Source organism: Ochotona princeps, chromosome 21, assembly GCF_030435755.1.
Source record: "Ochotona princeps isolate mOchPri1 chromosome 21, mOchPri1.hap1, whole genome shotgun sequence".
Classification (NCBI taxonomy): domain Eukaryota; kingdom Metazoa; phylum Chordata; class Mammalia; order Lagomorpha; family Ochotonidae; genus Ochotona; species Ochotona princeps.
In genome coordinates, this window is record NC_080852.1 from 40,639,981 (window position 1) to 40,651,822 (window position 11,842).

The 11,842-nt window shown below is 58.1% G+C and overlaps 1 protein-coding gene across 1 annotated transcript; it reads right to left on the reverse strand.

Moving 5' to 3' along the window:
• Window positions 1–1,160: 1,160 nt before the first annotated feature.
• BHLHE40 (basic helix-loop-helix family member e40) lies at window positions 1,161–6,738 on the reverse strand. Its single transcript, XM_004581275.2, has 5 exons — window positions 5,711–6,738; window positions 5,544–5,613; window positions 5,189–5,296; window positions 4,402–4,525; window positions 1,161–3,339 (listed from the first exon to the last, which is right to left on the reverse strand). The coding sequence occupies exons 1-5, from the start codon at window positions 5,788–5,790 to the stop codon at window positions 2,516–2,518; spliced, it is 1,206 nt and encodes a 401-aa protein (XP_004581332.2). The 5' UTR covers window positions 5,791–6,738; the 3' UTR covers window positions 1,161–2,515.
• Between the last annotated feature and the right edge of the window lie 5,104 nt (window positions 6,739–11,842).

Here is an 11,842-nt window from a genome sequence, read left to right on the forward strand (position 1 = left end):
TGGGTCCCTAGGGGAGAGGTGTGGGGGGGTTGAGCTCCCCACCCCCGCCCCATGGGGCTGGGAGCCGGGTCAAGGGTGCTGTGGTGGGGGCCTAGGGGGCAGAGCAACAGCTGCGAGGAGGAGACCAGCGGCCGTGGCCAGGCCCGGCTCCGCAGGGGCACTCTGGGTTGACTGCGCCTGGAACCCTCGCAGCTTATTTTAGCTCAGGTGGCTCCAGCCACTTCCTCTGTCCCCGCGGCCCTCCTTGACTCAGGGCCTAGCAAGGAGCCTGGCCTGGATTTCAACAGCAGCTTCTGTCAGCAGCAGGAAGCTGACTTGTCTGGGCTTCACCGATTTCCTCGGTGGAGAGGTCTGGCTGCTCCCCCCGCCACGCCGCAGGCGGCCGGAACGGAGGCAGCGCTTAGGAAACGGGCCACCTGCCTGCCTCAGGGCCCAGGCAGCCTGTGTCTGTGTGGTGGGAAAGAGGTGTGGGCAGGCCTGACACCCAGCACAGGGCACCACACTGCCCTTGCACGCAGCCCACTCTATTTGCTGGCCCCCAAGGACAGGGCAGGTGTGTGGATGCAATAGGTGGGAACCACTTCCCTGCAGGGGCCCCGGACTCTGAAGGTTCTGGAAGCTGGGGAGCAGGGCTGCAGCAGGCAGGGCCAGGCTCGTGGCCGCAGCTCTGTTGGGCAGATGTGTTCTGCAGGTGAGAAGAGACCTCAGGACGGGACTGGTCACTCCCTCTCAGTTCCCCTGGGATATCCGCTTCAGTTAGACAGTTTGGCGATGGAACGCCCATGTTCATTCACGCTCACACGCACAGGATGCAGAGAACAGTGATGGAATGCTGCCCCTGGCGACTCCAGGACGGGAGGCGGCACCGGTCCCTGCCGTGCAGCCATGCCTGGATTCCACTACGCACGGCCCAGCCCCTCACAGCAGGCGCCCCCTGCCCACTCCCGTGTGACCCAGCCCCAGCTGCCCTGGAGGGGACAGAGCAAGCGCAAAGCCCAGGCATACACAAGTGAAGAAGAAAAACTAACCAACACTAACCAAATTATGATGCCTCCCCTTAGTCCAACCAAGGCACACAGGATGTTGAAGAAAATCAGTAAAATGCACTGTGGGCCAGGATGCGGCTCGGCGAGCAAATCAGTTCACCCAGAGATCGTCTCTCTCTTCCACAGGAAAAGGATTGTTTTATTAAGTGTTTCTAAAGGACTTCTTAACGTTTACGCGTAGATAAAAATATTTACATTTTCACACCTTTCGGAAGGCTTTAAAACAAACACTGTACCCTCTTCCGAGAGGAAAAACCACTATTGCTCTTTGAAAAACAGCAACATTCACTTTTCTTACCTTGTAGATCAAGTAATTATAAACATTGGAGACTTTCCTCTTAAATGTTTATAGAATATATAACAGCTTTACAAATAAAGGCAACAACTGTATACCAAAATAAAAACAAGTTAGAACATGAGCGATCAGACCAAGCATATAGTGCATTCCTGAGCAGCTGGGTGGGGTGCTGGCTGGCCCAGTCACAACAGGTGCTCTGGCCCTAAAGCCACACTTTTTTCAAGGGGGACAGGGTCCTCTTCAGAAGGAGGACCCTCCCTGTGTCACCAGCCCCAAAGGTGGTGCCATGCCAGGGCTTGGCTAAGCCTAAGCTTGGTTATGAGGGTTTGGGACAGACTGGGAACCTGGACCCAGCTCTGCTTAACGGTAGCACTGTCACCGGGCCGTGTGCACCAGGGGGCACCTCTTGGGCCCTGTGCCGGTTCCCTGGGCAGCGAGAGCCAGCGGCGGTGCCTGGGTCCAGGGTTCCCCCACCCCATGCCCCTGAAGCTCAGCTGGTACACAGGGGCGGCCCTGAGAGCCCTGGCAGCCCAGTGGTGAGGACAGCCTGAGTAGGTAGCTACATTCTGTGTGTTCATCTGAGGTGGGGCAGGCAACACCACCCCAGACCACCACCAAGTGGTGCCAGTGTCTGCGACATCACCCCGTGCGGTGCCAATGTTGGCGACCCTCCCTGCAGCAGCAGGGAGTCGGGTCTGAGGTGTGCAGCTGCCTGCTGAGTCACGTCAGCCGCGAGGGGGAAGGGTGGGGTCCTGGGTGTGGGTTCGGGTGGAAGCCACACTCTGGAAAGCCCTGTGCCAAATACCTTGTCCTCGAGGCCAGTGACTGGGCTCCCAGGCTGAGGTGTGGCGCCCAGCACCAGTGGTGGGAGCTCTGTGTGCAAGAGGGTGCTGCCTTCACGCCCCCACCCTCCCCCTGGGGGCGAGAGCCCAGCCCATCTTCCCTGTGCCACAGGGTGCTTTCCTGTCCTGCACTCACACACAAGCACACACGTGTGCACTCACCCTGGATCCCCTCTACGCCCCGAGATGCCCGGGCGGCACTCCCCAAGACTGGACTGTGAGTTTTTGAAAGGAAGGTGGAAGGACGGCGAAGCGGCAGGTCCCACATCCCTCCGCCGGGGACTGGGGAGCTCAGTCTTTGGTTTCCAAGTTTAAGGGCGGGATCTGTTTCAGGGCTTGCGCAGGGCCGAAGAGTCCACAGCGGGGTGGGCTGGCAGGGGCGAGGGGAGTCTCTGTGGGAGCAGCAGGGGTGCAGGCAGCTTGTCGGGGTTTACGAAGCTGGAGAGAGCAGCGGCTGAGGCGTTGAGCCCAGGGTACAGCACAGGCACCGAGGTGGGGTACCAGCACTTCTCCAGCATGGGCAGGTAGGCGGTGGCCGATGGGGGGATCAGGTAGAAGGGCAAGCAGAAGGGGGGCTGGTGTGGGTGCGGGCCGAGGAAGGGCGAGCCCAGGAGGTCCCCACTGCTGCCAAAGGGGCCCTCATCGTCCGAGAACTGCAGGCGGCTCTTTTTGGTGGGTGGCTCCTCACACTCCTGCTTGATGGCGCTGACCCTCTCCCCTGCAGCAAACCCGCGTCCGTGGCGGCCGCTGCCCGTGTGGGGCTGCACACCTCGCCTGTCCATCTTTTCCGACTCGCCTCCGTAGCCGCTGTCCGTGTCTGTGTCACTGCCGCTCTGCTCGCCGCTCGATGGCGCAAATGTCCGCTGGATGACAGGGACACAGTTCTTTCCGGGGCCTTCTGAGCCAGCAGCCAGGGACGCCGGCTTCTCCTTGAAGTCCACAGCCTTGGGAGCTGGCTCGGCTGGCTTCCTGGGAGGGCCAGGCTGCAGCAGCTCGGAGACCACGCGATGCAGGTGGGCGACCAGCTGGGAGGACCTCAGGTCCCGGGCGTGCTCGTGGTTGGCCAGGTACTGCAGCACCTCCCGGGCGCAGGTCTGGAAGCCTGAACAGAACATCTCCTGGCCTGCTTCGACACTCCGCCCCGACAGCTCACCTGGGGAACACATCGGAAAGAAACGCTTCAGAAGGTGGGACGGGTACGGGTGTGTGTGTGTGCACGCGTGTAGGGATTCAGGAAGGCAGCACCTCTTCAGGTGTGCTCCCGCCTGTGAGGACGGTGCTCTGAGAATTAGAAAAGCAGAAAGATCCACCCCGCTGCAAGTCAGAGAACATGACTTCACATCAGGACATCTCGATTCACGGGAGAGTTTGGCTGCTCCTGCTGGTGTGCGCGGCAAGGCACAGGGTGGCCATCACTCCAGGGTCTTTACAAGCCCGAGGGTTAGCGTGTGTGGCAATCTCACCCAAGTAAACACGGAGGGCACAGAGCCTGCAAAATGCACGAAGACCAAGCAGCGACCTCTCCCTCTCCTACAGCGCCTCAGACAAGGTGCTGGCACGCCACTCCCTTGAACTAGGCCTCTGAGCCTTTTCCACGTCTTTTATTCATGCTGCCCCTTGAAAGCAGGCATATCATCCCTGCATTTTAAACAAGAATTACAGCCAGCAACCCTCCCTGGGTTTGTGAGATTCCTGTCACCTCGGCCTTGCAAAGCAAGGCTCGGAGGTATACCAGACAGAGTGGGTAGGAGACTTCTCCCCAGTCCATGGGGTTCTCTGGGAACAGCCGGGAGAACGCAAGGTGAGTGGTTTCTCTGGAACTCAGTATAAACCAACCAGCATTGTGCAATTCCCCAGGATAACCTAGTGGCTGCTCAGGGAATCACACCAAACACGGTCGGGATTATAGCATAAGGAAGCAAGTGACCAGGCAAACTCCAGCGCTGTCCCTGCAACCTGGCCCAAGTGGAGACCCAGGGGCACAGGTGGGAAACACCCTCCATGCAGGTCCCAAGCCCTGGTGTCTGCCCAGGCTGTGGGGAAGACTCCCGGAACTGGCCTCTGCAGCCAAATGCCCTCGACGGATTGCTGTCCACGTCAGGTGGTGCAGAGGCAGCCCCCGGGAAAAGCCTGAAGTCCCAGGAAAGCCCAGGTGTGCATGCACCTAGTGTCAGGTGGGTGCCCTCTTCCTCCCGAGCCTCACGCTGGCACTCACCAGCCTGGAAACCGCTCTGCAGGGCCAGGATCTTCTGCTGCTGCTGCTCGATCAGGCTAGTCAGGGCTTTCACGTGCTTCAGGGTCAGCTCCAGCACCACCGCCTTCTCCAAGTGGCCCAGAGTCTGCAACCAGAAGAGAGAGGGTGTTCGCGGGGACGACACCCAAGTCCCTCCTCAAGGACCTTTCTGGGCACCGAGGGGAGTTGAAGTAAAGGAACGGGAACCCATCCTGGGGGGCTATGTGTAGTTTTAGGGGCTTAGACTACGGTTTTATGAAGACAGGGACCACTCATGCTCACTCCACACTGGATGCAAGCTGCCCGAGGAGAACCTGGTATTCCTGCAGCCAGCAGGTTCCCCCACACCCAGGACCCAGCTGAGCTTCCCCCCGCCCTCCTTTTCCCAAGCAAAGGCTGCCGAGCCAAAAGGCTACTGTCCACAAAGGACTGTCCACAGACAAGTCCCCTGATTTGAGAAAAATAAAATGCCAAGAAGGGAAATGAGGTTTAATTCTTTTCTCTTTTTCGGCGCCTGCAAGCCACCGGCAGAAAGTCTCCAACGCTAAAAAGTATGGCCGCCTGCGGTCAGGGCGGCCTCTGGGGGCTCCGAGGGCCCTGGCCTGTCTGGGGGGCCGCAGGGACGGCTGCCCCACTCCCCTCCCACTCCGTTCGGCCGCGGGGAACCGGCTCGGGTCTGTACTTCTGCTCAGGGCCTGCAGGTGGCGAGTGACCCCCGCTGCCCCGGGGCAGAGCGGCGGGGTTGGAGCGACTCCAGCTGCGCGCTTACTGTAAGTTTGAGGTGTTCGGGCAGCAGGTCCTTGAGCTGCGCGATGCACTCGTTAATCCGGTCACGTCTCTTCTTCTCAATGAGCCGATGAGGCAGCTTGTAGGTCTCCTGCGAGGCGCACAGGTGACGGGCGGTGAGCTCCGGGCTGAGGGGAAGCGCTGCCCTGCGCGCACGCACAGTCCCGCCGGGCGCACCAGCGGGGGGTCTCCCTCCAAGGAAGCCTCCTGCTTCGTCCTCCCCACGTAGCTCCGCAGCAGTACCGAGCCCACCCGCTCGCCTCCCCAGAGCCAGAAAACTTTGCTCGGGAAGTCGGCGCACGCAAGAGACTGCAGCGGGGTCCCCGGGGTGCGCTCACCTTGCTGTCCTCTCCCCGCTTCAGTCCCCGCTTCGACCTGTACACTTGGTACATGTGGGCGAAATCCATCCTGCGCAGAGGGGCCGGGAAGGGGTGGTCATGACTCGGCGTGCCCTGGGATTGCAGGCGCCCTCCGCGGGATGCGCACCCGGGGAGTGCCCACTTACCCGGGGAGGTCTCCGGGCTCCAGCCCGGGCGCTTTGGGCAGGCAGGCAGGAGGCGGCTGCGCGCTGGGGATCCTCTCCATGGCGCGGCGAGCCGGGGCCACTGCGCGCTGCGGGCTGTCTGCGTCTAGCGGGGCGTCCGGCCGAGAGCGTCCAGGAGCTGGGCTCGAGGGTCTCTGCGCAGGGTCTCGGCCGCGCTGCTTTCAGTTGGGGGCGTGCATGGCCCGGGTCTCCGGCTCGTGGCGCAGCCCCGCAGTGAGTGCTCCCCGTGCCGTCCGCGCCGCGCGAGCCGAGTGAATGAGGAGCGGGGCGGGGTGGGGGGGCGAGCTGCGGAGTAGTGGAGCGGCTGCGGGCTGGGTTAAATGGGAGCGAGTGGGTGGGTTGGAGCTACGTGTTCTACCCTGTGACTCCAGGCACGTCTGGCCGCTGCCGGGGAGGGAAGGAGCGACCTGCCCGCCCTCCCCCGCCTCCATCACGTGAGTCTCACGAGTCGGCCGGCGCTTGGCGGCGGCCAGGGAGCCCCCTCCCCCGCGGCCCCCAGGTGTCTGCGGCTGCGGCCTCCTTTCCCCGAAGCGGGGGGCGGCGGCGTGGCCGGCTACGGCCCCGCGGGGTGGGGGGCGCGGAAGGCGGTGGGGGAGGGGCTGGCAACGTGGGCGAACCTGCCCCAGGGAAATGAAGTAAGTTCCCGTCTCCTGGGAGGGGCCGGGGGAGGACGGATCCGCCCGCGTCTGACTCAAGCCGGGAGAGGAATATCCCTTGTGCGCGCCCGGCGGCCCGGCCCTCTTCCTCCTCCCCCGCCCGGCGCGCAGCCCAGGGAGTCGCCCGGCCCCCTGCCCTCCCCCGAGGCCGGGCTCGCTTTCCGCGCCGCGTCCCTGCCCCCACGGCCCGGGCCCCTGCGTCCAGGAATTGCCCGCCTCGGGGAGGGACCGAGGGCGGGGCGGATGTCACCCCATGGGAAGCGGGCGGGCGGCCCGGCGCGGGGGCAGCCGAGGCCGCCGCCGAGCACGCCGCGCGCACCTGACCCGCCGGGCGTGAGCCCAGGGCGCGCCGCGGCCCCCCAGCCCCCTCGCCTCCCCGGGAGCCCCGCTGCGGGTGCCCCCGCGCCGCCGACCGAGCGCAGGAGGACACTGGGCGCTGTGCCCGCGTGCTCTGCCTCCGCGCGCCCGGGTCGCCTGCCCGCCGGCTGCGGTGTTACACAACCGCGGCGGCGCCGGCCCTGCGCCCAGGCCCTGGTGCTTCACGTGGCCCGGCCGCGCCCTGCGCTGGCTCGGGGACCCGGTCGGGACGCGCGCGCCTGGAACCCCGGCCGCTCGGCCTGCGGGCAGCAGCCCCTCGCCAGTCGCACTGCGTGTCGCGGGGGGACGCTGCCTGGGGACAAACACCCACCCCGCCCTGGACCGGACGGGGACCGGCAGGGCGGAGGGTGTGGGAGTGACCTCGGGACTACCGGTGACAGGGAAAGGAGCCAGTCGAGCAAGGGAAGGTGTGGGCTGGTGTCTAATGCTTCTCTAGTCCCCTGCGCAGAGGAAGCGGCGTGCGTGCCGGTCGGGTAGCCCGGCGTCCGCTGCAGCTACAACCCCACGGGGTGTGCATTGCGGGGCCGGCCGGGGACGGTCGCGGCGGGCTGTGCGCCTGCCGTTCCGCACGTGGACGGGTTGCCGCCGGTGCTGTCCTCGACGACCTGGAGAAGCGGATTCACGCTTTGCCACGGCCCCCTCCCCGGAGCGTCGCGCGCTTCCTGCTGGTGGCCGCGGGGAGCTGGCGCTGCCGGGCACTCTTCCTCGGCGCCCAGCTCCCCTAGCCGGCGTGGGAAACCGCCTGCGGCCGGTGCTGCGGGCTCCGGCGTGGAGGCAGGGGTTGCATCCCCGGCTGCGTGCTGCACAGGGTGGCCGCTCCGTGCCGCGTCCCAGGCGCAGCGAACCGGGGGCGGGGCAGGGGAGCCACGCGCCGCCGCCGGCCTCGAGTCTCAGGTGACCACGTCCTTTGGCTGTCACCTGCGCTGCAGTTGGGAGCCCTGGATAATGCTCGCAGCTTTTCTGCTGCAAATGTGCTTCCAAGCTTTGACAACCAGCCCACACTGTCCTCTCCATAGCTTAAAGCTATTTTGCAAATCAGTGTAAACAAAACAGTTCCTGCCCTGTCACATGTCTTTGCACCCGAGCTATCTAGCTATCATGCTGCTTCCGTGCGGCGCCTGCTCCTGTGGACACACCTGTGGAGCTGGGCGCCTGCTGGTTTTCAGAGGAGCCCGAGGACTTGGGGTCCTTCACGTGATGCTCTACCAGCTTCAATAAGGCAGGAGTCGGTGTTCGCTTCGCGGACTCGCCAAGTGCCAAGCACTCCTGGAAGGTGATGTGGGGAGAGGCTTGTGTGGGTTGGGATGAATCAGGGGCCAGCCCCCAGCATCACTGGACAGCAGGACTGTCCCTGGCGACCTGATCGGGGTGCAGGGAATGTGCATTGCTCAGCCCCGAGGCCCAAGGAGAGCCGTTCCCATGGTCCCTAAGTGACCCCTGAGCGCCAGGCTGGGCGGTCCTGGCACAATGTAATCCTCTCTGTTCTGCAGAACAGGGTGGGGACTTGGTGCTGCTACTGCCCGTCCCCACCCCACCCGCCCATGACTCCCAGCCCTACCAGTGGAGCAGCGGGGAGGGGCAGTAGCCCCAGGCATGTGTTCTGGCCTCCGGGTCTCTTGCTGCCTGTTGGTGGGTTCTCCAACATTCTAATCATATCTTCCCGTCCGAAGCAGTTTTTATCATGGCTTGGCGTGCGCACACACATGTTAAGACCATGAAACCTGGGGCAGTGGAGGTTTGGTTGGGCTGCAGCCCTCCACCACCCTCCCTCCCTCCTGTACCCCTGAGGGACCTCCTGTCATTTTTAAAAGAGGTCAGATGACCCTGGAGAAGCCAGTCCAGTGTGAGCTAGGAGCATTGTCACCGCAGTATTTCCCCTGACATAGGAATTCCGGTATTTCTGATCGCCTGTGTTGGACTGAAAGGAAACCATGAGGGCTGAGGGGTTTAACGATGCCCCGGCTTGCTCCACACCAGGGATGAGTTGTGGCCTGTGTGCTGGTGGAGTGGACGGCTCGGTGTCCTATCCTGCAAGGCGTGTGGCTGTGTCTGCCTTTGTTGCACACTGTACAGCCACTCTGCTGCTGGTAAAAAGTAACTGTGCTTTATTGTTTTATTGCAGTAGAGACACGTAGTAAAACTCACAGATCCTAAATGTTTGTGTACATCTAAATAGCCATTACCCAAAGCAAGGTACAGAAATAAAGAATGTAAATGGCCTGGCAGCTGCCCATGAAAATATATTGGCGGGTAAAATAAGACGATGAAAACCTTCCCCCAAAACAAAGCCTCACGCGCAGGTGGCGTCTCTGGAGAGGGAAGACACAGAGCTAGTGCCACAAGGCTCCAGCAGAGAGAGCGTCCTGTAGTTCCTCCCCAAGAGGGTGCTCGGGGTGGGCCTCGGTGGGCCGCACCCCACAGTCATATCCTGATGGTTTTCACCTGGATGAACCTGGCGGGTCCTGGGCTTTCCTGTGGATGTGTGCGCACACGCAGGTACAGCACAGTTTATCTGGTCCCTGCTTGGAAGACGTTGGCATGGTGTCTGGCTGTGATGGTTTATGATGGTTGTGATTGAACCTTGCTAATAACTTTTGGGTGCAGGTTACTGCCATGAATGGCACAGGTCGAGTGTGTGTTTAACGTCAAAGTCTATGTGGCCAATACGCATCTCCTGGGTGAGCTGTGAGTGGCAGGGGTGCTCACCCTCTCCAGGGTTCAGTGTAGCAAGAATGGGAAAAGAGTTTAGCCGGGAGACTGAATGATTCAGGATGAGATTATTTTAATGCACACGTCCCTGGTGACAAGGGAAGCTGAGCAGTGTTTCATGTTAACTGGCCCTGGTACGTCGCCTTTCAGGAGGTCTTTGTCCAAATGTTTTGCTTGATTTTTAAACTGGATGGTTCACTGCTTTTACTTATAGAAATGCTCCCAACTTTGTTGGCTCAGGCAGCCTCACCTTTTTCTTGTGGAGTTGTTGGACTGACTTGCATATTCCATTTGCAAATCCTGTGACAGATGTAGGGTTTCATGAAGCATGCCTTTTAATGAGTACAATTTTTAATTGAGATCAGTTCTGCTTTGTCTGTGGTTTCTTTGATAGCTTATATGTGTATGTAACTTTTTCAAGAAAAGTTTGACTCAAATCATAAAGATATTTTATTGTGTTTTTTTCCCTAGACAATTGATAGATATTAATCTAGCATTTAGGTCTATAATCTGTTTTGAAGTAGTTTTTGTTTATGCCTTGCAGGAAAATTGGAGATGCAGTGTTTTGTTCCTCAGTTGCTGAAAATCGGCTGTGTGTGTGGCTCTGTTTGTGGTTTATGGTCCAGCACGGTGCCACCACTCCTCGCTTCCTGACTGCTGGATTTTATGCAAGTGGAGAAACTGGTTGGTGTAACTCTTCCAACTTTGCTCTTTTTGAAGCTTAATTTAGTTGTTTTAGGGCCTTTGTGTTACCGTAAACATTTTAGATTCAACTTATTTTTCTTTCTCCAGAGATGCTTGTTAAGATTTTAATAGGAATCAGGTTGAGTCTTCCACTCAGGACGCGCTGAGGCTTGAACAAGAGCACCTGTTCCTGTTTATGTGCATGGGACGACTTGTCCCTTGCTTTGGTTTCAGGAGGGTTTGATTTTTAGGAGAGTTTGTATACATATTTATTTTGTTGTTAGGTTTATCTCCAGCTCTTTCATTTTTTGAACCTAACTGTAATAGTTTTTCATTATTCAGTTTATTGAGTGTATACAGAAATGCAGTTAATTAAAAATTTTGTTTTCACTTTGAAAGGCAGACACATTCGCACACACACAGATCTTCCATCTGCTGTTTATTCTCCACTTGCCCATGTAGTCGGGCTAGACCTCACTGAGGCCAGGCACCCCGAGCTCGGGGAGCACTGAGCGTTGCAGCCTCACCTGCTGTCTCCCAGGAGCAGGAGGCTGGGTGGGCAGAGAGGCGGGCAGAGAGGCGGGCAGTGAGGCGGGCAGTGAGGCAAGCAGGACATTAGCCAGACCTGTCATGTCGTTAGTGGCAGGCACCTTTTCACTCTGAAACGTAGGTTTTGTTAATTCATGCTTCTCTTTTTTCCTTGATTGTCTTGACAAACACTTTTATCATTTTTATTGATCTTTACAAAGATCTAAAGTTTGATTTTCTATTCTGGTACATTTCATTAATTTTTCTCTAATTTTCTTCTTATTTTATATTGAGTTTGCTCTACTTTTTCTAGTTTCTCACACAGGGTAATGTTTATTTTAAATTTCCCTATTGCTTATGTAACAAAATGCTTAAAGCTAACGACTTTAAGCACTGCTTTCATAGAATGCGGCAATATTTAGTTGTGTTTTTCTTATTCAGATTGAAATAATTTCTAATATTCATCGTGTTTGATTCTTGGGTTATTTAGAAGAATATTGTTTAATTTGCAAACATTTGTGATTTTTCCAAGTGATATTTCTCATTTAATTTTCAAGTAATTATAAAGCCACAGGAAGTTATAAAAACAGTAGAGAAATTCATCTGTCGCTTATTCATTTTCCCCCAGTGGTAACACAGCAGTGTAACAGCTATGCAGCCTCAACACAGGGCAGTCGGTGTTGATACAATCCACATGGGCTTGTGTGTGTGTTCCGTGCAGTCTTAGCTCTGTGTCATTAGTGTAACTGTGTTATATGTAGTCTCAGCTCTGTGTCATTAGTGTAACTGTGTGTTATATGTAGTCTCAGCTCTGTGTCATTAGTGTAACTGTGTTATATGTAGTCTCAGCTCTGTGTCATTAGTGTAACTGCGTTATATGTAGTCTCAGCTCTGTGTCATTAGTGTAACTGCGTTATACGTAGTCTCAGCTCTGTGTCATTAGCGTAACTGTGTTATATGTAGTCTCAGCTCTGTGTCATTAGCGTAACTGTTATATGTAGTCTCAGCTCTGTGTCATTAGCGTAACTGTGTGTTATATGTAGTCTCAGCTCTGTGTCATTAGTGTAACTGTGTTATATGTAGTCTCAGCTCTGTGTCATTAGTGTAACTGTATTATATGTAGTCTCAGCTCTGTGTC